General features: G+C 55.7%; 1 protein-coding gene across 2 annotated transcripts; it reads right to left on the bottom strand.

Annotated features, from left to right (window-relative positions):
- Nucleotides 1-481: 481 nt before the first annotated feature.
- Jup (junction plakoglobin) lies at nt 482-23,871 on the bottom strand. 2 transcript variants are annotated; one of them, XM_076869953.1, is made up of 14 exons: nt 23,736-23,871; nt 13,213-13,425; nt 11,393-11,652; nt 10,981-11,219; nt 9,959-10,160; nt 8,780-8,924; nt 8,552-8,655; nt 7,112-7,450; nt 5,059-5,214; nt 4,733-4,852; nt 2,999-3,149; nt 2,782-2,903; nt 2,050-2,089; nt 482-1,796 (listed from the first exon to the last, which is right to left on the bottom strand). In XM_076869953.1, exons 2-14 carry the CDS (start codon nt 13,418-13,420, stop codon nt 1,645-1,647), a joined length of 2,238 nt encoding a protein of 745 aa, XP_076726068.1. In that variant the 5' UTR covers nt 13,421-13,425; nt 23,736-23,871; the 3' UTR covers nt 482-1,644. The 2 variants fall into 2 exon arrangements, with proteins under 2 accessions (XP_076726068.1, XP_076726069.1); XM_076869954.1 differs by lacking the exon at nt 23,736-23,871 and adding an exon at nt 23,167-23,433.
- Between the last annotated feature and the right edge of the window lie 205 nt (nt 23,872-24,076).

Genomic DNA, 24,076 nt, shown 5'->3' with positions numbered 1-24,076 from the left:
AAGACCAGGTAGCAGGAGACAGCACAGAAGATGCTGGCTGGCACCACATGGCTGAGGGCAGAGTGGGCAGCAGGGGACATAGTGGGGAGTAGGTGGGAGCTGGGGAGGGCCCACCGCAGACCAGAGGGGCAGAGAACCAAGCCGGAGGCCACAGGGAGCACAATAGCTGCCCACAAAGCAGGACGGGAGGCAGAGGCCAGAAAGGAGCTTGCCCATTAGAGAGGAACAAGGCCTGGCGTCCCTGAGGGCGGGACTCACCCCTGTCATGTCTTGCCCTGTCCTCCGAAGGTTCCAACCTGCAGCCCTGCAGCTGTGTGGGGATTAAACTGACTCCTCCAACACTCCCTTCTCTCCCATGGTTCCTGCCCTGTCTCCCCCACACCTCAGGCATCCACGGAGGACACAGGGGTCCAGACAAGGAGGGAAACAGGGGAGGCCCCTCATCTTCCCCATACCCCACCCCTAAGTGGTTTCCACCGGATCTGTGTGTTATTTTTATTTTCTTTGCTTTGGTCTATACAAAAACAACCAATAACCAAAAACATAAAGCGATATTAATACACTCTCGGCTGGGACTCCTGCCACCCTCCCATACCCATGTGCAAGGGATGGTAGGGGAGTCTGAAACAGGAAGGGAAGAGAAAGCCCCTCACCGCACACCAGAGGGGTCAGCAAGAGCACTTCTGGGGTCAGCTGGGGCAGTGGGGGGGGTCAGGGTGGGAGATGTCCCCAGAGCTTCTCCAGGAGGGGCAGAAGTCAATTTAGGATCCTAGAGAGATTGGTGGACGTCCATTAGAGTAGGGGACTCACTTTCTGCATCTCCGTCCTGTCTCCCTGGAAGGTCCCTGAATTTTTCAAAAGAAGCTTTGGATTTCAGGGGTTTGGGCTCTGAGCCTGGGTCCTGGAGACCCTGGGGCCTCAGAGCAGTTGGTCAGGGGAGTTTGGTGAGAAAACCTGACCCAGAGAAGGGTCCAGGCAACTGGGGACAAACAGGTCAGGAGGGCTGCTGGGAGACACAGGGTGGGCGGCTGGGCGGCTGAATCTAAAGCTTTAGCAGCCACGGCCACAGAAGTGGGGCAGGGAGGTCAGGTGGGCCCTGAACCCATAGCCCAGGACAGAAAAGCAGGGGCAGAACACCATCCCAAGAAACCCTGGGAGGACTTCGGAAGGCGTGGAGTCCAGCAGGAAGTCACAGCCCGGGCTCCCAGGGCTCAGGCACTTTTCTGTCTCACCCCATCACCTGCACAAGAGCCTCTCAGGAGAGGAACCGCATCTGCCAGGGGCACAGACCCAGGGACCAGGGACTGGGTGTCCCCCAGAAGCTCAGGCCACTCCCATCTCACTCGCCCACCACCCCAGAAGGGCCAGTTGTCTTTCCTTAGAAAGAAGAGGCTGGAAGGAGCAGGACTCCAGCCCCAAGCAAAGGTACAAGGAGGAGGCAGCCAGGGCATGCCTTACTTTGGGAAGCTCAGCGGCAAGGGGCTCCCATACTCCTTCCCCCCGAAACAGAAGCCAAGGTTTCAGCAGAGAAAATGGAGGGCTCCCATCAGAAGGAGGTTCATGAGAGGGAGAAACAGGCACCTCGGCAGCCTGTGAGCAGGCGCAGGGCCGCGAGGCAGCAGGTGCCGTACTGGGTGGGGCCAGCTAGGCCAGCATGTGGTCCGCAGTGGGGTAGGGGGGCCTGAGGCCGTCGCTGTAGGTGTCAATGGGGTAGTCCCCATCCATGTCCATGTGCATCTCCAGGGGATCAAGCGGCACATCGCTGGAGTACATGGGGCGGTAGGTGGCATCCATGTCTGGGGACAAGAAGGGAATTTGTCTAGAGGTCTGCAGGCCACGCCACAGGAGTTGGTCTAGGTAGCCCTCAGCCAACTCCTCTACCCCTGCCCACCACCAAGGGCCCTACTTCCTTCCCAAAGTCCCACACCAGGGGGTCTAGACTGGAGTCCAGGTGGAGACCACAGAGTGGCCGCCATGATGTGTCCTCCCGTCCCTCTCACTTGCCAGAGTCTAGGTTCTCTGGAATCCTGAAGACTTCTGGTCACTTACCATCAGCATAGGGTTCATTGATGGGGATCATGCTCTGGGCCTGGGGAGGGAGAGAAAGCAGGAGGTCTGCAAAGGCACGCTCTGGGCTGGCTCTCGGCTGGGGACAGGGAGGGACTCCTAAAAAAAAGGTCTAAGGCAAAGTGGAGATCTCTTGGCGGAAGAGGATGATGAACTCATGACCTTGGGTACCTCCTCAGGATGTGGGTCTTGTGCTTGGGGGCTCCCCAGAACCAGATCTGGGGGGGTTGGCAGGAAGAGAACTAAAGAATGAATATGGGGCACTGCCCCAGCCAGGCCCAGGACACTGCTAGCATCTTTGCACAAATTAAAAAAGGGAACCTGGACTGGGGTTAGAGCTCAGTGGCAGAGTGCCTGCTCGGAATGCACCAGGCCCAAGGTTCAGTCCCCACCTCTGCAAAAGAGAAAAAAAGGTGCCCTTCCTCAAACCTTTTATATTCATTTGGGCAAAATGAAATTGCTACTATTTTAGGTCAAAAACAGATACGAGGTGCGGCTGGGAAGGTGGCCGAGTGGTAACAGGCTTGTCTGACATGTGCGAGGACCTGGGTCAATCCCCAGCACTGTGGGGGCGGGGGGCAAATACATGGTTCCATCTACTAATTCCATCTGCTAGGAAAGTCAAAAATGATCCAAAAACAATATAAAAATCTGTGAAGCCAAGGATACGGGTGAAGGTTCCCCAGAAGTTGCAGTTCAACCTCGGATACTCACAGCCTCCCAGGCGGCGGGGTCATGCTTGAAGAGGGAGTTGGTGAGCTCCACGGACACGCGCTTGCGGTAATCTGGGTTCTTGTCCTCAGAGATTCGGAAGAGGACAGCGGCAGCATAGGTGGCTGAGCAGAGAGGGAAGTTACAGCCAAGTCCATGCTACCTCGGCCACCGCTGGGGAAGCAAGGCCAGCCTCCCCTCCCCTGGCCCAGCCCCTCACCAGTGCCCTCGTTGCGAGAGTGCAGAAGCTCCATGAGAGGGGCAGAGGCCCCCTCGGCATCAATGGCATCGGCTGCCTCCTTGTCCTGGGCCAGCTCGCAGAGGACCCCGGCGGCCACACGTTGGATGTTCTCTACTGACGAGTACAGGAGCTGGAGGACAGGACAGAGGACAGGGAGTAGCGCAGGGCACAAGGCTGAGGCAGGCCAGGCAGCACGGCCCACAGCCCTGCCCACCCCTTTCTGGGTTTAACCTAAGCTTATGCCACAATATGAGAAAAACCCAAGATGGCATAAAGACAAGGAAAGGAACAAGCCAGCCATAACTCCCCAGTGGACAGGCAGCTGCTAACACATTGCCATATTCCCGCTGCATTTTTATCACAGGCCAATTATTGTCCACTATATGTAATTCTGAGGATTCCTGCCTTTTTCACTTGCTATAGTGGAATAAAGAATTTTCCTATGCATTATGTTTAAACTTTTTCTAAACATCTATGCATTCACATTGAGAGAAAGACTAAATGCTGAAGACCAAATGCAGTGCTATGAGACTGAACAATAGGTCGCCATGGAAGGAAGCCACGGCACTAACCCTTTACTCTGCTAATTCAATTAATAAGAAAATTTTTTAAAGCAAAAAATTCTCTTTTTGTACCAAGAATTGAATCCAGGGGTGCTTAACCACTCAGTCACATCCCCAGCACCCCCCCACTTTTTGTTGTTGTTGTTGTTGTTTTGAGACAGGGTCTCACTAAGTTGTTTAGGGTCTTGCTAAGTTGCTGAGGCTGGCTTTGAACTTGCGACCTTCCTGCCTCAGAGTCCCAAGCCTCTGGGATTGCTGTTTGTTTTTAAATACTGTAACATTGTAATTGTTATCTCTGTGTATACATTTTTGATGGGTTTTTTTTTTTTTTAATTTGTTTTTGGTTGTAGACGGACACAATACCTTTATTTATTTTTATGTGGTGCTGAGGATCAAACCCAGTGCCTCACACATGGTAGGTAAGCGCTCTTCTAATGAGCCACAACCACAGCCCCAATTTTTGTCCATATTCTAAGCGACATTAAATTATTTCATAGTCTTGGATTTGAATTAGTTGGTTGAAAGATAGGAATATGAATATTTCCAAAGCTCCCTATAAATACTGCATGGCTGCTTTCCAGCCTGCTTCCCACCAGCAGGGTATGAGTCTATTTCATCAAAATGTCCCCTGCGCAGGGCACACTCAATTATTTTCCTTTGCCAATTTGATAGTAGAAAATGGGCTCTTGTTGGGGGACAAGTTTCATTTCTCTAAACTCCTGGGGCTGAGCATTGTTTGTGTATGAGCCTCCTGGGAATTACCTGTGGCCTCTGCCTGCATCTAACTCCTGGGATTTAGTATTAATGAGCTTTTAACACGAGGGCTATTGAACCCCTGCCTGTTGTGGTACTTGAACATATTTTCCCAGTTTGCTGTTTACTTTTTAGGTTGTCTCAGACATACAGATGGCTCTAATGTTCCTGTGTTCGAATCGAAGATTTTTGTTTCTTCTTTATGACCTCTTCCTTTGCTTCTGAGCTTGGAAAGCCATCGCATCTGTGAGATGCCTGGGTACTCACTCCTGGTGTAGCCACTCCCTTCCAGAGACCTCCCAACGCCTGGCCTGGGCCTCCCAAACCCATGACTCCCAATCTTGCCCTCTTGGCAGTGGCTGAGGGGAGCTCCCCTGCCCACCTGCCTCAGACTCACCTGCACAAACAGGGGGATGGTGTTGAGCCGGAAGATCTCCATGCGGTTCATGGGATCCCGGGCTAGGATGTGCAGGGCTCCAGTGCAGCCCTCCACAATCTCCTCCATCCTGACACCGTCCTGCATGAGAAGAGGCATGCGGCGTAAGGTCAGGGGGCCTTTGAACAAGCTCACCACTCCTCCCCACAATGACACACTGACAGATTTCACTGGTCCTGGGAATCAACATCCACTGCAGCCCACCTCCTCCTTTACAGATACACTTAACACTGAGGACGCCCTGACACCCAAGGAGGGCTGTCACAGGTGCCACCAAGCTCACTTACGGTGTAGGGCTGCTGTGTGCCTGCAGCCACATGGCGCTGGGCATCCTGGTGGGCCTTGACCAGCAGCTGGACAAGGCGGGGAATGACGGCCGCCTCCTGCAGGGGGGCATGGTTGGCCGGGCACAGGGCCAGATTCCTGATAAGACCGATGGTTGCCTGGCGGGAAAAGGGCAGAGATCAGGGGTACTTCCTGGGCATCTAGAGGACCCCAGTTTCAGTATTTCCTTCCTCTGCTGTCACCTCTTCTGCCCTGCAGGCCAGACACACACACTGGGAGATCTCCAGAGGACGAGATCACTCCCCGCCTGGGTCCCTTACTGTGGAGGACCCGTGAGTCCTCACGTCTAAATTTTCTATTCTTTTCTTGTAGTACTAGGGACTGAACCCAGGTGCTCTACTAATGAGCTACACCCCCAATGCTTTTTTTTTTTTTTTTTTGAGACAGTTGTCCAGGTTGGCCTGAAACTTGTGGTCCTCCTGCCTCAGCCTCCTGAGAAGCTGGGATTACAGGCATGGGCCACTGCACCCAGCTCGCTTGCTTTTCTAATTCCCAAACCCTGATTATCAGGAAATCTTTGCCGCGGTTGACCCCAAAGCCTCCTGCTTGGTGACAACGCATACTGCAACCAATCTCCAACAGGGCAGCTCCGGGATGAGTTCCCCTCCCCAGGGACCTTGACTCACGGCCACCACTCTGACCCCCCAGAGCCCCTCAGGATCTGGCAAAGCAATTTGTCACATCATTGGATGCTCAAAACAAGAAACTGGTAGGGCAGGAACGAAAGTCATGTGAGAGATGAGGATGGGAACACAGGGTGTCACTCGTCACTTAGCTGCTGGGTCAGGATGTAAATACCATCAGCACCTTGGCTTGTAGCAAGGACCAAGCAACAAGGAGGGGATCACACTCACCACCATTTTTTTCTCACTATAGATCTTTTTTCAAAAATATCTTTAAATTGTTGATGGACCTTTATTTTATTTATTTATATACAGTGCTGAGAATTAAACCCAGTGCCTCCCACATACTAGGCAAGTGCTGTACCTCTGAGCCACAACCCAGCCCCTACAGATCTATTTTTTAAATTCAGTGTGCATAATCGCTGAGCGTCATTCTCATCTGCACCGCTCAGCTGACTAATATCTAGCGAGTGGCACACCCCCAGGGCAGTGGAGTTCCCGTGGCACTCACGAAACCCTAGTCAATGGTAGTTTTCTCACTCCCTAGCACCAGATGTCACCTTGCCTTGGGCTCTTTTCCTTGTTCCTACAAACACACACCCCATCTGCCAAAACTCTGTCCCCTGCCTGGCTGCCCCTGGCCTGCCATCACTCCCCCACTGGTTATGAGAAGGGATACACATCCCTCCTCTATCAGGAAGCCCCTGAGCAAGAGGCCCCACCCCCCCATTCCCACCCCCCCAGGGCAGGGACTGAGCACCCACCCCCAGAGCGCTCCCTTTCTTGTTCATTTTGGCACTGTCCTAGTTTAGCAGGACATGTGGCCATGTGGCTGGTGGTGACTCTTCCTAACTTCCTTACATCTCGATGAGGCCCAGCAACCAGGTTCTGGGGCGGGAGCCAGAGTGGGTCCATGTTCTGCTGGCCCCAGGCCTCGCTCCTTCCCCATGGTGGGGGCACACAATCCAACCATCCGCGTGGGAGCAACGCTGTCATCTAACCTTCTGTATAAAGAACATGCTCTGTGGACCAGCAGTATCCTTGGGGAGCCTGTTAGCAACACAGTCTCCCAGGCCCAGCCAGGGGCCCTGAATCGGCTCCTGCAGAGGAATGAGACCCCCTCCCCGACCCAGGCCACACGTGTGCATGTTGAACTTTGAGAAGCTCTGCTCTAGGGGTGGCAGAGGCACAGGACAGAAATCATCTGTGTCTGGGGCAAAGCTGATGACAGTCGGGTTTAAACTGCTCCATGAGAGAGAAATGAACTTTGGCCTATCTGAGCCACTGTATCTGGGGCCGCTTTACCAATGCAGTGCCTGGCCTGCACAGGGAGCTGCCTCCCCTCACTGACCCCCAGGCAGGGGATTTGTACCTTGACCAGTGGCCACTGGTTTGGCTGGTTGAGCAACTTGACAATGGCTGGGATGCCATAATTGAGGCGCACGGAGTTCTGAGCCATCTCGGCCTCAGGATGGCGGCTGGTGAGGTGGCGCAGGGCACAGACAGCAGGCTCTGTGATGTCATCCTTGTCGCCAGCGCGCAGGATGGCATGGATGAGCGCCTCCACGCCACTGTTCTGTGTCACCAGAGTCTTATTCTTGCTGTTGTTGCAGGTCAGGTTGGAGAGGGTGCCCGTGGCACAGGTGAGGACGTTGACATCATCCACACTCAGCTGGTTCACCAGGATCTTCAGCACACTCTCCAGGCCCTCCTGGAGGTGGGGAGAAGGGCGTGGAGAGTGAGGCGGTGCCAGCTACAGGAAGCCTTTCCAAGTATGTCCAAACGGAGCTGATGGCCTAAAGGGGTAGGCCTGCCTGCACATGCCTGGGAACTTTCATCCCATGACCTGCTGATACCCTGAAAAGGGTGTTTCTAATCCCTAGAGCAAGCAAGGCCAAGAGGCTCAGAGAGGTTGCGGGGTTTGCTCAGATGCACAGCTATGGTCCGAACCCAGGCCTGTCACTAAGCTCCACACTCTTTCCTCCATCCTACCCACCTGGTCCTGGGCCCTCAAATGAGGCAGAGCCCTGCCCTGGCCAAAGGCATCCTGGCCAATGGAGGCCTCTGGGCCTAGAGGAGATTGTCAAGGAGGTCACGTGCTTCTGTGACCAAACGACCCACTATCATACACTTCCCACTTTTCTGGCCTCCCCTGCTGCCCTCCCCTCTCCAGAGGTCTCCAAGCCAAACCTACTTTCAGAAAAATCCCTAGTTTGGAAGCTTCACTTCTCCAGGGAGAGCCATGAGGGCCTGTGATAGGACAGAAAGACCCTGGGCTTTGGGGACACACAATCCAGGGCTGGAACGCCAGCTGCCATTACTACCTATGACCACAGGACATGCCTTAAGTCCCTGGGTCGCATACTCCACCTCCAAGTTGCTGAAAGGGTTAAACAAGCTCAGGTCCACAAGAACCCTAGCCCAGTGCAGAGGGTGGGGGCAGGCTGCTGGCAATGGCGGCTTGGGTGCAAGGAGGGACTGAGCTGCACCTTCCCTTCAGCTGTTTTCAGCCACTGGGGCCCCATAGCCATCTTCTGGTACGCTGCTGCTCCTGGCCAGGGTCCAGCCAAAACTGAGCCTCTGCTGCCACCTGAACCTTTGCTGCTTAAAGATGTCAGGCCCTTCCTCTCCCCTTCCCAGATCCCTAATAGGATTAGAATCTCTGTCCACATGGATGAGGGCCTCCAAGGCCTTTCCAGCCTCAGCTACGAGGGTGGAGGATTCAGAGGCTCCAGTCCTCCCCAGCACCTGAGGTTGGACACCCAAACAGGAAGCTGCAGAAGCTGGCCCCAGCCCTGGTCACCTCCCTCACCTGCTTGGTGGCCACATCCGAGAGGTTACGCAGGGTCCAGAGGCAGTTCTGCACCAGGCGGGGGCTGTTGCTGGTCAGGTGCTTGCCCAGGGCCTGCATGCCACCTGGGGCAGGGAAAGGGGTCTTGTCAGCCATAGGGGAGCACAGCTGACCCAGCCTGGCTACAGGGCAGGACCCCCACCCTGCCCTTCCAACCACATAGGTCACCCTTGAAGCCATCATACTCACCAGCCTCCACAATGGCAGGCTTATTGCTGGGACACACGGACAGCACCTTGAGCACACGGCTGGTGGTCCAGAGAAGCTTCTCGTAGCTATAGTTCCGCATGATCTGCACAAGTGCCTGGGGTCCTCCATTGGCCAGGATGATGAGCTGTCGGGGAAAGGGAGGGGAGCAGGAGTAAGGCAGGGAATACGGCAGGGGAGGAGGGAGATATAGGATAAAGCGGTCATTACTGAGCTTCTGCTCAAACCTGAATAGCTTTTGTGATGATCACGTAAGCCAGAATTTTAAGAAAAGGATAATACCCAGTGCTGATGAGGACATGGCAAAACTGTACTCACAGCCACTGCTACTGACGACAACGGAAATTAGACCATCTGGGTAAAAGCCCAGAGCCCTGCTGATGAAAATTTTTTCTATTCCAGGAAAAGTCATGTGCCTAGAGATGTTCATAACAGATAAAGAGGGAAAACTGGTAGCAATCTGAGTGTTCTACCCAGCAGGGCGCAGCGGTACACATCTGCAATCCCAGTGACTTAGGAGGTTAAGGCAGGAGGATCACAAGCTAGAAACCAGCTTCAGCACTTAGTGAGACCCCGGTCTCAAAATTTCTTAAAAAATGGGGATGTAGCTCAATGGTAGAACATCCCTAGGTTCAGTTTCCAGTTAAAAAAAAAAAAAGAAAGAAAGAAAGAAAAAGGGGAAGAAAAAAAGAAAACAGATGCAAATCCACACACTGCTATGACTACAACCAGATGTATGTATTTATAAATAAGCCCCTAGAACAGCACTGAGGAAAAACATCAAAATAACAGCAGTGACCAGGCACAGCGGCACACGCCTGTAATCCCCGTGACTCAGGAGGCTAAGGCAGAAGGATCACAAGTTCAAGATCAGCCTCTGCAACTGAGGGAGACCCCGTCTCAAAATAAAAATAAAAAGGACTTCAATTACTAGCACTGCACCAAAAAAAAAAAAAAAGATAACAATAGCTATGAGAAAGATAAGGGTATTTTTCTTTATCTGATCCTCAAAATCATTCTGAGAATTCAGAAACAGGGTAAAACATGTTTATCTGTTTAGCCATATATGTCATCTAGAAGCACAAGGGGACACAAGCCTAAAGCCGGCAGGGTGGGAGGTGATACAAGCACAGGCTGCAGGCCTGGGGTGGGGGCGCCCACCTTGCTCTCCTGGTTGCCGTAGGCCAGGAGCTGCAGGCAGTCGGTGGTGATGGCCAGGAACTTTGGGTTGTTCTTGTTGAGCAGGGGCACCATCTTCTGCAGCCCATCTGCCAGGCGCACTGCCATCTTGGCACCCTCCTGGTACAGTAGCAGGTTGTGCAGGGTGGTGATGGCGTAGAACAGGACCGACTCCACAGGAGAGCTAGGGGTGCAGAGGAGTCAGGTCCCTGCCTCTGGGTAGTCTCACCTTCTGCAGGAAGCCCACCTCATACCAACACCCCCATGGGAATAGCTCTTTCTTAAAACCCCATGTCTCTGGCATGCACAGGGTCCTGGATCCAAATCCCAGTACCACACACACAAAAATGTATCAATCAAATCAAATCCCATCGTCCCTTGAACCCAGTCCCATTCTTATACACGGAGCACTTAGCCATGACCTCTCCTGTTTCTGAGCTCCCCTCTGGTGCAGAGCACATGGTAAGTCCCCTCAATACCTCTCCCTGTGGGGTAACAACCACGTGGAAGGGTAAGTGCCAGAGAGGCCCTGCCAAGGGTGCAGCCGGGAGTGAAATCAATACCTCTACCCTCTGGGAGCTCCCAGCCTGGATGAGCAATGAGGCCACTCACTCAACATCAGCACAAGACAGGAAAGACAAGGTCACAGGGGCCTCACCTATGCTATTCCCTCTACCTGGAACCATCGCCCTCATCTACACTAACCAAACTCCACCCATCCATCAACCCTGCCGCAGGAACGAGTCTACCTGCGGGCAATCTCGGGCATCTTCGGCCACAGCCTACCTTATACCCTGATAACTGACCAGCTGTTCACACACCTGTGCCCCCTGCGAGGCTGTGTGCCACTGAGCACCAGGAGAGATGTGCTTCTGCACCTGGCACACAGCAGGTGCTCAGTGGGCCAGGTGCACTGAGGGAAGTGTTTAGGGAAGCCCAAGAAGTGAAAGGGGAAGCCCTGGTGAGGGGAGCCCTAGGCTCCCGCAGTGGGAAGGGGCGAGCACCTGAGCATGCGGACCAGGGCAGGGATGCCGCCTGACTTGAAGATGGCCAGCAGCCCCTCGCGGTGGTGGGAGAGGTTGTGCAGGATGCTGGTGGTACAGCGGGCGGTGTCCAGGTCGCTGGTGTTCTGCATGGTGCGCACCACGGCCGCCACCAGCTGGGGGGAGCCCATCAGGGCCCGGCGGGATGCCTCCTTCTTTGACAGCTGGTTCACAATCATGGCCGCCTTGGTCACCACCACCTGGAGGTTGGGAAAGAATGGGGGGACGTGAGCAGCCGGGCCAGGACCCACTGCTGAGGAAAGGAAGAGGCAGGACCCCTTCCCTCTCAGAGAAACTCAAGTCAGCCGCCTCAGGCCCGGGGGGAGTCTGGACAGGACCTCCCTCCCGCCTCCCCCTCCAGGCCCTCACGGACCGGGTCCTCATCGTTGAGCAGTTTGGTGAGCTCGGGAAGGGCCCGGGTGGCCAGCTCAGCATCGTCCTGGTAGTTGATGAGGTGCACGATGGCCGACTTGAGCAGCTGGGACGGCTCAGCCAGTCTCTGCAGGTTGGTGGTCTGTCCCTCCACCTGGGTGGCCAACAGCAGTGAGCTGTCCTCGCCTGTCACACCTGGACACATGGCCTCCCGCACCCGCTTGGCTCTGGCCGTCGTGGATATCTGGTACTCAAGATCACCTGAGAGCCAACAGAATGGGAACAGAGCTGCAGGAGGAAGATGGGGAGGACCCTGGGGGGCAGGGCAGGAGGTGTAGACAGCCCACCTGAGTCCCCTGGGCAGCCTTCCACCTTGACCAAACTCCCAGAGCACCGCTCATAGTTCTGTCCCTAACCATGGCACTGGGGGATCATCCATGCCTCAAGCTTCCTCATCTGTAAAATGGGGTCCCACCTGTTATATCCCCAGCACAGGGAATTCCTACAACAATTAAATGAGATCATAGTTGAGAACTGCTCTGGAAAGCAAGGTGTCTTTGTGCCTGGCACCTCTCACTACAGAAATGTTAGTGGTAATTATTAATAAAACTAAGTCATATTTTAAGGACTTATTATTCACCTGGCCGTGAATTCATTCCTTTTCTTTTATTTTCTTATCTAATCTTACAACTACCTAGAAGTCAAGTATATTACTATTTCCACTTTACAGATAGGAAAGCTGGGCACAGAGGTCCCAGACAGACAGACTCAGGAGCCCAAAGCCCTGCTCTCTGAGTCCCCAGTGGAGACTTCAGGTCCCCCCTCCAGGTTTTACCCCCTGGATAGCCCCATGAGTCCCACAAGTAGGAGCCCAGGCACCCCCACCTTGGTGACTGTCCCAATGCCCCAAGGGAGGGGCAGGCAGAGTTTCCTCTAATTGCTGGGCAAGGAGACACCTACGTGGCTTCCCACCTGGATGCTATACTTGGAGCTCCCAGCACAGTGCCGGGCTCTGCCCAGCTGAGGCTTCTGCCTGTGGCCAGGGAAGAGACCCAGGGTGCAGAGGCTGAGCCCTGCAGAGCCCCAGCCAGGCTCAGTCCACCTTGCACTCTTCCAGGTCCCAGAGCTCATCCTCTCCAAGGCCTTGAAGGCACCTGGGGACAACAGTCCTAGGGTCCAGATGTTTCTCTCCTCCAGAAGGGAAGAGACACCTGAGTTGGCCAGGCGCCCTTCCCCCTCCCCCTACCATGAGACTAAGCCCCAGAACTGAGTCAGCCACTCCACCCTGCACTTGGCCCATCTCTACCAGCCCACGCTGGCCTAGTCTGGGCTTGAGCTCGGCACCTCCTCCACCAGGCTGGGGGCTCCCTGGGGCTGGAGAACTGTTTTTCCCATCAGACATGAGGCTCCTAGAGCAGAAAGGACATCTTCTACAATCCCCAGGTCCCCTGAGGGCAGGAATCATGCCTCCCCATCATATTCCCACGTGCACAGAAGGCAAAAATTGCGCCTCTTCTTCAGATTGGTGGCACCAGGGACAGGGTCTATGCCCCCACTCCACACTAAGGGTTCCTGGAAGAAGAGTCTGCATCCATCCCACACGGGAGACCCTGATAGCTAAGCCTCCTCCCTCAGACTGGGCGGGCTCCCGTGAGCATGGGCTGCCTCCTCATTCAGACTTCACAGGTCCCTAAGAGTAGGAAGTATGCCTCCTCCTCAAACCAAGGGGGCCTCCTAAAATCTGCCTTCCTTTGCTCTGATGTTCTTCCAGGGGTCTTCCGGGTTTTTCTACCCCATGGAAAAGCCCCCAAAGGTGCTGACCTTGGTTCTGGGGCACCCCCTGGGTGTAGGTGGTGGTCTTCTTGAGCGTGTACTGGCGCCCACAGGCGTCGTCCTCCTCCATGATACCCTTGCTGCTGACGGAGGGCACACAGGTGTTGGCACCTGAGTGGATGCCTGAGTCGTAGGTGTACGTCTGCTGCCACTCAGTCACCTTGATGGGTTGTTCGATCAGGTTCATTACCTCCATGGTGGCTGTGGGAGTGCACAAGAGAGCCAGGAAGTCAGCTGGCCCAGTGGCCTTGCCCCAGCTTCACCCTAGCCCCAGCCCCACCCCAGCCTCCTCCATTCCTAGCCCACACCATCTCCCCCGATCCCACCATAGCCCCAAGGACCCTAGGTGGCTGCATATGGAAGGGTACCAGGCCCAGGGGGAGCAGCGGTGTGTGACTCGGGGCTCGTGTCTCTGAGAAGGCACCTGGGGCCTCCAGCAGCCTCTGGGAACCCAGGGACCCGCTCTTACTTCACTGGGCCCCTGGGGAAGCGGTGGAGGCGGGCGGTGAGGTGGAGGCACTCCAGACATTGGCCAGGAACTGGGTGGGGCAGGGAAGCTGTCAGACAGGTTTCTCTGGGGCACCAGAGGCTCCCTCAGAGATTCCTGGATCTCACTTTCTTGTGGGTCAAGCAGGATCACAGAGGGCCCCAAAGGCTTCCTCTCTCCCAGCTCCCTGGCTCCTCAGAGCTTTCCCGGTGCTGAGAACACCACAGACCCCCTCGGATCTCAGCTACCACTCCTGGCAAATTCGCCTCTCTGTTGAGCCTCAGTATCCTCATCTGTAAAACCCAGCTACACCTCCCCGGGGGCTGTTGTGAGGACAGCCAGGAACGGGGGACGGTACTGGCACTGACAAACGGCAGGCGTTCAGTGTTGGCGGCCATGGCTGTCACTGTCGGCACCGCCTTGCCCCCGGAAGTACTTTCTCACCTTGAACCCAGGCTTAGGGCTATGGAGTGCGGCAGGCCTCTGGGGTGGTCACTGCCCTTCAAGAACCCCTGACCCTCTCTGCAGAGACTTGGGGGTGCTTGGAGGTTGACTAATACTTTGAAGCAGGTGTGTGAACCACCCACATGGTCTGCCTGCCTCCTCTGTCTTGGGGACTGACCTGCAGAGGTGGGTGACTGGAGGAGAGACAGGAAGCTACGAGGGCCGGTTCTGTGCCAGACCTCTCACCGATTCTGTCATCCTCGTAGGCGCCATTTCAAAGCACACACTCTGTTCCCACATGGACAGATACGGAGCCTGGACCAGGCACAGGCATGAATGGCACCCATGTCTGCTGCCTTTGCATGTCCCAGGTGGCCTCAGAGAGCAAGCCAACCCCCGGCTGGTCTACCCATGAACAGGGCTGGCACCCTGCCCCTCAAGCTGGTTGTCCCATGGTGATGAGGGATTGATGGGGATGAGGGTGGGGAACCAAAGCAACCTGGCCCCACCCGCAGGAACAAGAGCACCAGGGACTTCTTCCCAATGACAGCCCAGAGCCACCCTGGAGGAGGATGACAAAGGATTCCTCAGGTCTTGTTCCCTTTTATGGCAATGCACAGCCCCTCCCCTGTCCTGAGCGCACCTAGTACACACAGGCAGAGGCAGAGCCAGACCAGCTCGCAGCCACCTCCTTCCTCTGCTCCTGCCACACTGAGTGACTCAGAGTTTCGGGCTGATAAACAGAAGCAGGCCCAGGACACCAGACGGCAGGCTCTGTGCCACCAGATGTGCACAGCTGCTCCCAGGCATTCGCCAAGTATGGCTATTTCGGGAGGCAACCCCCGCCCCCGCCCTTCCCATGCACCCTGTCCCGGGCAGCAGACAAGGGTCAATGGCAGGAAACCAGGGGCTTGGAAGAGACAGACTCAGGAAAATCCTGCCTGGCGCTCCGCCTGCCTCCCCCATCCCACCCGCTGCCCCAATGGCAGGTCCCAAGAGAGAACCAAGGAGCTTGGGAGGGGCCAGCTGGGCAAAGAAGCTGCCCCTTGGGGGAGGAAGAAAACTGGACATCCTAGCACTTGAGATGGAAGTGAAGCACAGTTATAATAAGGCCCCAAATGTCACGCTGAACATGCCCAGCCCTGCTCAACACAAACGCCCCATTCTGACCAGGAAAGGCCCTCTCTCTGCCTAACCCTAGGGTCATTCCAGAGGGGAGGGGTCCTCATCCCAAATCACAGGGACCAACCAGCCTCTAATTAGAAAGGACCACCAAGGTCCAGGCCATGGGGAGTTTCCTCGCAGGCCCCTCACGACCCCCAGCAGCCCGGGCCTGGAGCCAAGGAAAGCTGAGGGCCAGACAGCTGCCCAGGGCAGGACAGAGGGACAATGATGGGGGGCAGGGGGGGTACAGGCACCCAGTTGCCTTTAATATCAAATGGATCTCTTTCATGCGGTCAGGCATTTTTTTATTCCCAACTTCTAGGAAGGGAAATGGGCTGGGCATGATGGTGCCCGCCTAAAATCCTTGCACCTTGGGAGACTGAGGCAGGAGGATCCCAAGTTCAAGTTCAGTCTCAGCAACTGAGTAAGACCCTGTCTCTAAATCAAAAATAAATAAAAAGAACTGGAGATGCAGTTCAGTGGGAGGCTGCCCCTGAGCTCAACATCTAATACCAAAAAAGTGGGGTGGGTAGGGTGGCTGAGGCTCCCCGTGGAGAAGATGGTGGTGTTCTGCTCCTATCCAGGTTTGTCTCACAGTAGGAACAGCATGTGGTCCACGAGGCAAGACTGATGGAGCTGAGCCCTCTTGCCAAGGGAGGAGGGTACTCACAGGTGAAAGAACACCCCGCTGCACACCAATCATCTCAGGTTCCAGTTCCAGTTCCACAAAGTGCTGGGAATCCCTGGGCAATTACTTTCCATCTCTGGGCTTCTCTACAGAAAGGGTGGCTCAGGTCATCTCAAAGGAATGCTGATGTCTGAGATCCTAGTAATAAGTGACCAGGATTCCCATGCAGATGAGAGAAGTCTGAGGATGAGGTCAGAGTTGGACAGAGGTTCAGGGAGTGGACAGGCACTAGAACTCTTCCCAGGGAGAGGACGCATGGACAGATATTCTTGCAACAGGAAAGCAGGACTATCAACCTGCCCCACCTTTCTCCCTCCCTTCTCCTGAGAAAGACCTGGGAAATTCTCCCACAAGAAACAAAAGTGCAGATTTGGCTCTTCTCATGGGTGGAGGGCCGCACCCAGTTTGGCCTCATTACATTCCACCCTGGCCCTGGAGTCAGACCTTCCACGATTGCCTTGGTCAGAGACAGGGTGCAAGCAGGAGACGCTGAGGGCCCTGCCCATGAGCCAGGCCGGAGAAGGCACAGACAGACAGACCAGGGCGAATGGGGGGAGCCTTTGTTTAGAGCATGTTCTACTGTTGGCAATAGGGGAGGGTGAAGCCAGCTGAGAGATCACAGGGAGCAGTGGGGGACAGTTCAAGGACAGGAGGAGAGAAGACACAGGGCCCTGACAGGGTTGGGAAGGATCCTTTCCCCGCCCAGTCCAGATGGAGTAGGCGCCTGCAAGGAAAAAACGAGCGGCTGCAGGAGTACCCTGGAGTGCACCCCGTCCTTCGATGCACCCCTCTGTGCAGACAGCCTTCTGCCCCAGTGAGCACCCGCTGAGGACGGTCAGCAAAGGGCACAGCTAGGCTGGCTGCAGGAGGCCACGGGTCAATAAGACAACCAGAAGCGAGGACAGGCTGCCTGAGAGGCTATGCTGGACCAAGGCTCGGAAACACTGCATCTGGGGACTTAGAAGGCAGGGAGTTATAGGGCTGGGACCCCAGGGTTCCTTGAGCCAGAGGCCAGCACCCTGTGCAGATGGGGAGGGAGCAGCAGGCAGGAGAGCAGGGCATTCTGAGTCAGACGGGGCTCCATGAGGTTCCAGCCCTCACTGGCTGTGCACAATTGAGCAAGTTACTCCATTTCCTCAGCCTCATTTTCCTCATCTATAAACAGAGCCAATCAAGCTACTCCTTTCTTCAGTCAGCTGCGGGAAGGGGACACAGCTGTGACTCTGGAAGCGGTCTGTGGACAGGAGAGGCGAGCCTTCTCCTCGCATTAGAGAAACAGGCGCCAGACAGGAGGCGGCAGAGATGTGCCAGGGGGGGTCAGGGCAAGGTGGATGGCAGCCTGCCTGCCTTTTCAAGACCCAGACTGCCTTTCTCTGACTCCTTGGATGAAGGCTAGGAGAGGAACTGCCTCCCAGGTCTAGGCCAGAGGCCCCTGGGGAAGCAGGGGGTGCATGGCTGGAAAGAAGCTATGTCCAGTCCTGGGCAGGCAGAGCAACTTGGCCCAGGCCAGGTAGAGACACTGGACTCCCCCTCGGCAGTTAGATGCCGCCTCCTGCAGCAAGGGACAGCAAGGCCAGTTAGGGAAGGGTTTTTCCCATACAGCAGCCTGGGGAGCCGGGTTCAGCAGGGTCCTGGCCCATAACCTCCCCCACTGCTCCAGCTGAGATGTGGCCAGCAGTCCCCAAGCACAGGTACAAACAGAGAGCCAGACATCACTGCTTCCCTTGGGAGCCTTATCTCCCTCTTCAGGCTGGGGCTTCCCAAAGGGCCTCTCCCCCAGGCTGGCAGCTTCAGGCTCCCTCACCCCCACCCTCACCAACAAGTGCTGCAGACTAGAGGGTCCTGGGCAGACCCTGGGGTCTGCATCAGCAGAATGGTCACCTCAAGAGGGCAGACACTAGTGGAGCCAGGGCTGGCCAAGAAGGGGACGAGAGAAGACAGGGAAGCTTCCGCAGGAAAACCCTCACTTCCAGTCTGGAGGACAGCCCAGGCTGTGGCCTGAGCACAAGCTGGGAGTTGGGGCGACTCAGGCTGCGGCCCAGCTGCTATTTGTTTTCCTCCTTCTGGGCTCCCACCCAAAGCAAACAAACCCGAGTGGGAAAATGAAGGGGATCTGTAGGAGAGGGAAATGCCCCGGGCCAAGTGGCCTGACCTCAGGAACCTCTGGGCTCCCCTGGATTGGGCTCCAGCTGGACCTTCCATTCCCTCCTGGGGACCCTCTGTGGGCACAATCCCAAGCCGGCAGATGACCCCAAACTGGGACTCCTGCGAATGGAAAATCACTTCAGCCACAGCAGGAACAACAGCGAAGGGCTACTTGTGTTGGTGACGTAATTCCACACAGCGACACCCTCATGGCACTACCCCTAGCCACCACCCGTGGGGCCTGGACGGCCTGGTCCCTGGTCAGCCCACTCCTCAACTGGACTCCAGCTGATGTCCGTTCCCTAGTGTGTGGTTCTGCAGGAAGGTGACCTGGCCCTCTCCTGGTAGAGTCAAGGAGGTCTGGCTGCGTCGTCCCCACACACGGGGCACACTGGAGAAAAGCTAGGCTTTGGAAGAGGCTCGGTTCAAACTCATGGTGTCCAGAGCATGAGCTCCCCAGCATGGAGGCTAAAGACCAAAAGGGCGCCAAGGAAAGAGAAGGGGAAGAAATGGGCATTCTGGGTAGTCGGCTCACAAAATTGGACAGATGGGGGAAGACAGAGATAGAGAGAGAAGAATCCACTGTCTCCAGTAGATAAAGGCTGAAAGCTGATCTTCCAGCCCGGAGGGTCCTCAAGGCTGAGCTCAGAGGAGGAGTTAGAAAGCTTTCTCACCAGGCTGGGCTAGAAAATAGGGCAGTGCACCTCCCCAGATCTCCACCAACCTCAACCAGGTCCCAGGAGAGGATGTCACCTGTAGTAATACAAACCCCAAGGACCTGCCCCAGTCAGCCACACTGCTTTTCTTTCCCTCTCCACAGGGTCTCTGGGCCAACCTTTTCACAGATGCCTGTCCCCCTCACTGCCATCTGGCTCTTACCCCAAAAGATACAAGACAGCTCTGCTGGGTTTTTGGTACTGCTCATTTCTTCCGCACGAAATATTTCACTGAGCATGTTCCGTCCCAGGGACCCCAGCAGGCCTCAGACTCTCACCCAGAGGTACCTACCCCTCCCAGACAGCACGACCCCTTCCTCAGGAGAGTCTACTTGGAGCCTCCATTCCTCCATCGCTCTCCTTCAACGCAAGATCTCATCTGTGAGAGGGGCGCATGCCTTCAAGAGGCTGAAGCGGGAGGACCACAAATTTGAGGACAACCTCAGCAACTTAGCAAGACCCCTCAGGAACACGTGAGACTCTGTCTCAAAATAAAACATGAACTAAAGGATTGGGAAGCTGGGCCTGGCAGCACTCATCTGTACTCCCAGAGGCTCAGGAAACTCAGGAAGATCTCAAGTTCAAAGCCAGCCTCAGCAATTTAGGGAGATCCTAAGCAACTTACCAAGACCCTGTTTCAAAACCAAACCAAAACAAAACAAAACAAAATACAAAGGGCTGGGGATGTGGCTCAGTGGTTAAATAACCCTGGGTTCAATCCCTGGTACCAAAAAAAAAAAAAGACAACTCATCTATCATGTGCAGAAGTCCTTCCTCCTGTCTAGCCTCTATTCCTTCCATTAGGGAATCAATCCCATTTCTTGCTTTTGTGTCCTCAGTGATAGAAGATCACAAGCCAGGGCTGGTGATATAGCTCAGTTGGTAGAACACCTGCCTAGCATGTGGAAAGCCCTAGTTTCCATCCCCAGGACCACCAAAAACCAAAACAAACAAAAACCACCACATGTCCATCACCCTCTGGAGAGCCAGAATGAGTTCCTTCTCTTTCCTTCTCTCTCATACCAAGGCCCTTAGTCTTCTCTTCACAAGGATCCATAATCCCCGTGTCCGAGGTCCCCTCTTGCCCTCAAGGGATGTGACAGTCTGGTGGCAAGAGGCTCAGTAATCAGACTGCACCATCACACATAGAACCCATTTCTATTTTGTTTTCTCTGGGTATTGGGGTTTGAACCCAGGGCCTCATTCAGAGAACCCATTTCTAAGACGGTTGATTCTGGTATCAGGTGCCCAGCTGGCAGAGGTGCCAGATCGAGATCCAGGCTGGTCTGACAGGACAATCTGAGACCAGTTCCTCCTTCAAAGCCCAAAGCTCTGGCTGATAGCACCCAAGACTCCCACCCCATCACCAGAAAGGTCACCCACCCAGCCGCAGCCTACTACAGCCCCCAGGCCTCCCAGCCTCCAAAGCACAGCCAATTCCCCTCCACAAAGGCCTGGAAGCGCAGGCCAGCGCTGTTCAGCAAGACACCCGGCCTAAGTCTGACTCTCATTTCTCTCCACTCCCCAGGGAGCAGCCCCTCTTTATCTTGGCACAGCCCCAGCCCCAGACAAGCTGGCAATCCCACTTCCTGTGCAGGCCCAGGTCCAGAAAGCCAGGGTTCTTACCTAGCACAAGCTGGGGGACAGCATGGCTTTAACCTCGGCCCCTCTCCCCTCCTGACATCCCCTAACACTCACCAGAGCCCTTGGCCTTGGGGAGCTACCCCTCCATCAAGCCACTGGAGAAGTTTTCAGAGTGCTAGCAGCTAGGACATGAGTCACCCCACCTGACAAACCTGTCCCCACCTTTACCACCCACACAGCTTGCTGGGCCCTTCTGAATTCTCTTCTTCCCAATCTAGCAGAAGCTGTCAAAAAGAGGCAGCAGAAAAATTCTTTCCAGGGCTGGGGGTGTGGCTCAGTGGTAGAGTGCCTGCCTAGCACATGTGAGATCCTGGGTTCCATCCCTAGCGCTAAAAAAAAAAAAAAAAAAAAAATCCTTTCACAGCTGCAGAAGAACCATACAGCAGAATGGGCTCTGGGCTTGGAGCCAGAGAACCCAAATGCCAATTCTGGCTCTGCTTGAGGCCTGCTGTGCAACCTTGGGCAAGTTACTTGACTTCCCTGAGTTTTAATTTCCTCATCTAGAGGATGGAATTGATGACACCTGCTTCTTTAAGGGTAGCCAAAATGAGTACATGAGATCAGTGAGGAAAGTGCTTGGTATCCACAGTCTCTTCTAAATTTCAAGTTCCATTCATCAAGTTCCTACTTAGTGGGTAGGATTTATTATTCCTATTTTGCCAAAGAGGTGATTGAGGCTTCAAGAGAACTTTGACCAAGGCTACACCAGTAACGAGACACTGCGCTGGGACTGAAGTCCAGCTCTGTCCAAGTCCAAATCCCTGAACTCAGAACTGCCCCCCTATCTGGAGAGGTGTCCCCTACTCCTCTCCAGATAATGAGTCCTTCTGCAGTCTAGTGAACTGTGCCGTGTCATTCTAAGGTAGCGCTTGGTGGGGCGAGCACCCCCTCTCATCGGCACCCACTTCATGGGCCTCCAAAGGGGAGAAGCTGCCAGCCCTCACCTGACTTCCTTCACTCCCACATGCTGCATTCTCCAAGCCTCAGCCCTGGCAGCCCAAACAGCGGTTCCAGAGGGAATGGGGTGGAGCTGGGGGGGGGGGGGGGATCCTGTCACCCAAGCTGGGGCTTGATCTGGCAAGAAAAGACTAATTGGATCCTATTTCTTTCCCCCTCCCTCCTGTTCAATCAGTAGCCAGTTTTCACCAGGCACCTCCTAGCAATACTTCCTCAGTCTTATCTTTTCATCTCAGTCACAAACTAGATTAGCTCAACTAATCATTTAGTCAACGTAATTACAATGCCTTCCCCTCCCCCACCTTGGCAAGAGAGGAGGGAAAACAGGTTGTTTAGGCACAAACTCCGTGTCCTTGGAGCTACCTAGGGGTGTCCATATACACCCTTCCATTCCTAGGGCTGAGTTAGAGCCTCACCAGGACACTCCAAAGAAGTGGGTCTGACCCCTGGTGACCACTCTCCCATCTACAGTTAAGAAAGAGGCAATAGGTTCTTCCCATGGGAATCAGGACAAGCAACCCTGATCATCCCCACCCAAATCTTCCCCCTGTCCCAAGACTGAGGGAGAGCCCCAGCCCTTACATTCCTGATTTATCCCCCAAGGAGGCTGGGCTCCAACTACCTGCAAAAAGACCACACTTGATTTTTGAAAACCAGTATAGCAAGCCTGGTGGAAATCAGCCAGGAGATGGGTTCCTAGGGGACTGGGGGGAGAGGAGGCTAATGCAGCTCTGCCCCAGGGTGCCTGATGAAGGAAACCTTCCTCAAAAGACCTTCCTCCAGTCCCACTTTCCCCACCAAAGGCTCTCAGGAAACCGGGGGATACAGAAAGGGCTGCAAAGCCTCCAGAAAGAATGCACCTTCATAATTCACAAATCAAATGGAAAGCAAGCCCCGGTGCACCCAGCTCTTCTGCCTCAATTATCAGCCAGATAAGGAATATTGGGGGATGGGGTGCAGGAAAAAAAAAAAGACAAGAACAATCACACCCCCAGCCCTCCTCAGCTTGGCATCCACCCCATTCCTGGGGAGGGGGCAGAGGCGGGAAGAGGCAGCCACTTGCGCAGGCCTCATCCGAGGGGGTGTGGTGGTCCCCGGAGGCAGGAAGAGACGGAAGAAGCCGCTTCCCCTCTCGCCCCCCCACCCCAACCCCGGGCCCCACCTCGGGCCCCAGGGGCCCAGCAAACAGGATGGAGGTGGGGGCAGGGAGGACAGGGTCAGAGCGCAGGCACTGGCCCACGTTCAGCCTGGAGCCGGCTGCGGGAAGGCGCTTTGCTCCAAAAGGACCCCCTGAGCCTGTAGGAAGCTCTGGGCAAGGAAACAGGAAAACCCCCAGAGAAAGGCGCCTCGGTTACTTCCTCCTGGAAAGTTTGTTTAGGGTGATTTTTCAACAATATGAGATTAGAGAAAAAGGGTATTGCTGTTCCCATATCAACACTGGAAGCGCAGCTACTGGAAACTGAGCGAGGTGACCCTGAATTCTCTCTACCCGTGCACCGACCCCTCCCCCGCACGCCCCAGGCCAAGCCGAGAGTGCCAGACACCAGAACAGCCCTGAGCCCGGCACCAGCCCCCTCGTCACCCCATCCCACTTCCCGTGGAGGAGCCATAGCCCGGCACCCACCCGGGAGGAGGCAGGCGTCGCAAGTACGGTTCGCAACAAGCTGGAGGGGAGGCCCCCGTACTCCTGCGCTCACCTGCTCAGCAGGTGGGGCCCGCGTCGCTGGGAAAATGTGAGCTCGGCCCCCACAGTTGGGCAAGCTGGGCGCAGACAATAGGGCCCCACCCAGGCCTGGGGGAGTAGGGAGGGAGGGAAAGCGAGGATGACGCGTGGGGTGGGGTAAGTGTGGCCCCGTAGAGACCAGCGGCAGCAAGTTTCCCAGACGGTCAATTCCGACTGCAGAGTGAGCTCCGGAACGCAGGCAGAGCAGGTCAAAGTCTTCCCCGCCAGCGCGGGGCGAGAGCCAGGGACGCGGCGTCGGCCAAGCTCCCCGGGCTCTGCGGGAGGTGCGACCCAGGAGGCACCTGCTTTGATCCCTCCCCGCCCCTCTCCGATCCCGAGCTCACGAAGCCCCGAGGCACTCTCCGCCCGAACCGCGTACCCCCGAGACACCGCGCACAGGACCCTAGCGCGCCCCCTGCCGCCGGTGCAAGGTGGCGCTCCCTAGCACCCACCCTCACCTGCCCTAAAACGGGTGGGACCCCCTTCTCGGTCGCTCGTCATCCCTTCTGTCTCCCCAGCTCTACCTGCCCTGATTGTCCGCACCTGCGTGTGTGAGCCGGGCCGGGTCGTGGTTGGGCCGGGTGGGAGCCGGCGCGGGCAGCGAACTGAGCTCGGCGCGCTCGGGCGGCGGCTGCTCCGGACTCTGGCCAAGGCAGCAACTCAGTAACCGAACAAAAGGCGAAGGGACCTGACAGCCAAGCCACACCTCTCGCCCCCTTGAAGCTCCGCCCCTAAGGAAGACGCCCACCCACAGAAGCGAACTCACTGGTTGCTTCGCTTGAGTGTCCCACCGGGGGGCGGAGCCTCGCGCCCAGTCCCCATCCACGGCCGCTTCTGTTTATGCGCTCCCCATTGGCCCCAGGGACTGCCTGTCGACTCTGGGG

Source organism: Callospermophilus lateralis, chromosome 11 (assembly GCF_048772815.1).
Source record: "Callospermophilus lateralis isolate mCalLat2 chromosome 11, mCalLat2.hap1, whole genome shotgun sequence".
Taxonomy (NCBI): Eukaryota; Metazoa; Chordata; class Mammalia; order Rodentia; family Sciuridae; genus Callospermophilus; species Callospermophilus lateralis.
Note: the sequence above shows the minus strand (reverse complement) of the source record. Positions and strands in the feature narration are given on the sequence as shown.

Excerpts from the sequence above, each read along its gene's own strand:
- Jup (XM_076869953.1), bottom strand. The coding sequence starts at position 13,420 with ATGGAGGTAATGAACCTGATCGAACAACCCATCAAGGTGACTGAGTGG. Across the intron at positions 4,853-5,058 it reads GCACACAGCAGCCCTACACC|GACGGTGTCAGGATGGAGGA; the intron begins GTAAGTGAGCTT and ends CTTCTCATGCAG. Across the intron at positions 2,904-2,998 it reads CTCTCGCAACGAGGGCACTG|CCACCTATGCTGCCGCTGTC; the intron begins GTGAGGGGCTGG and ends CTCTCTGCTCAG.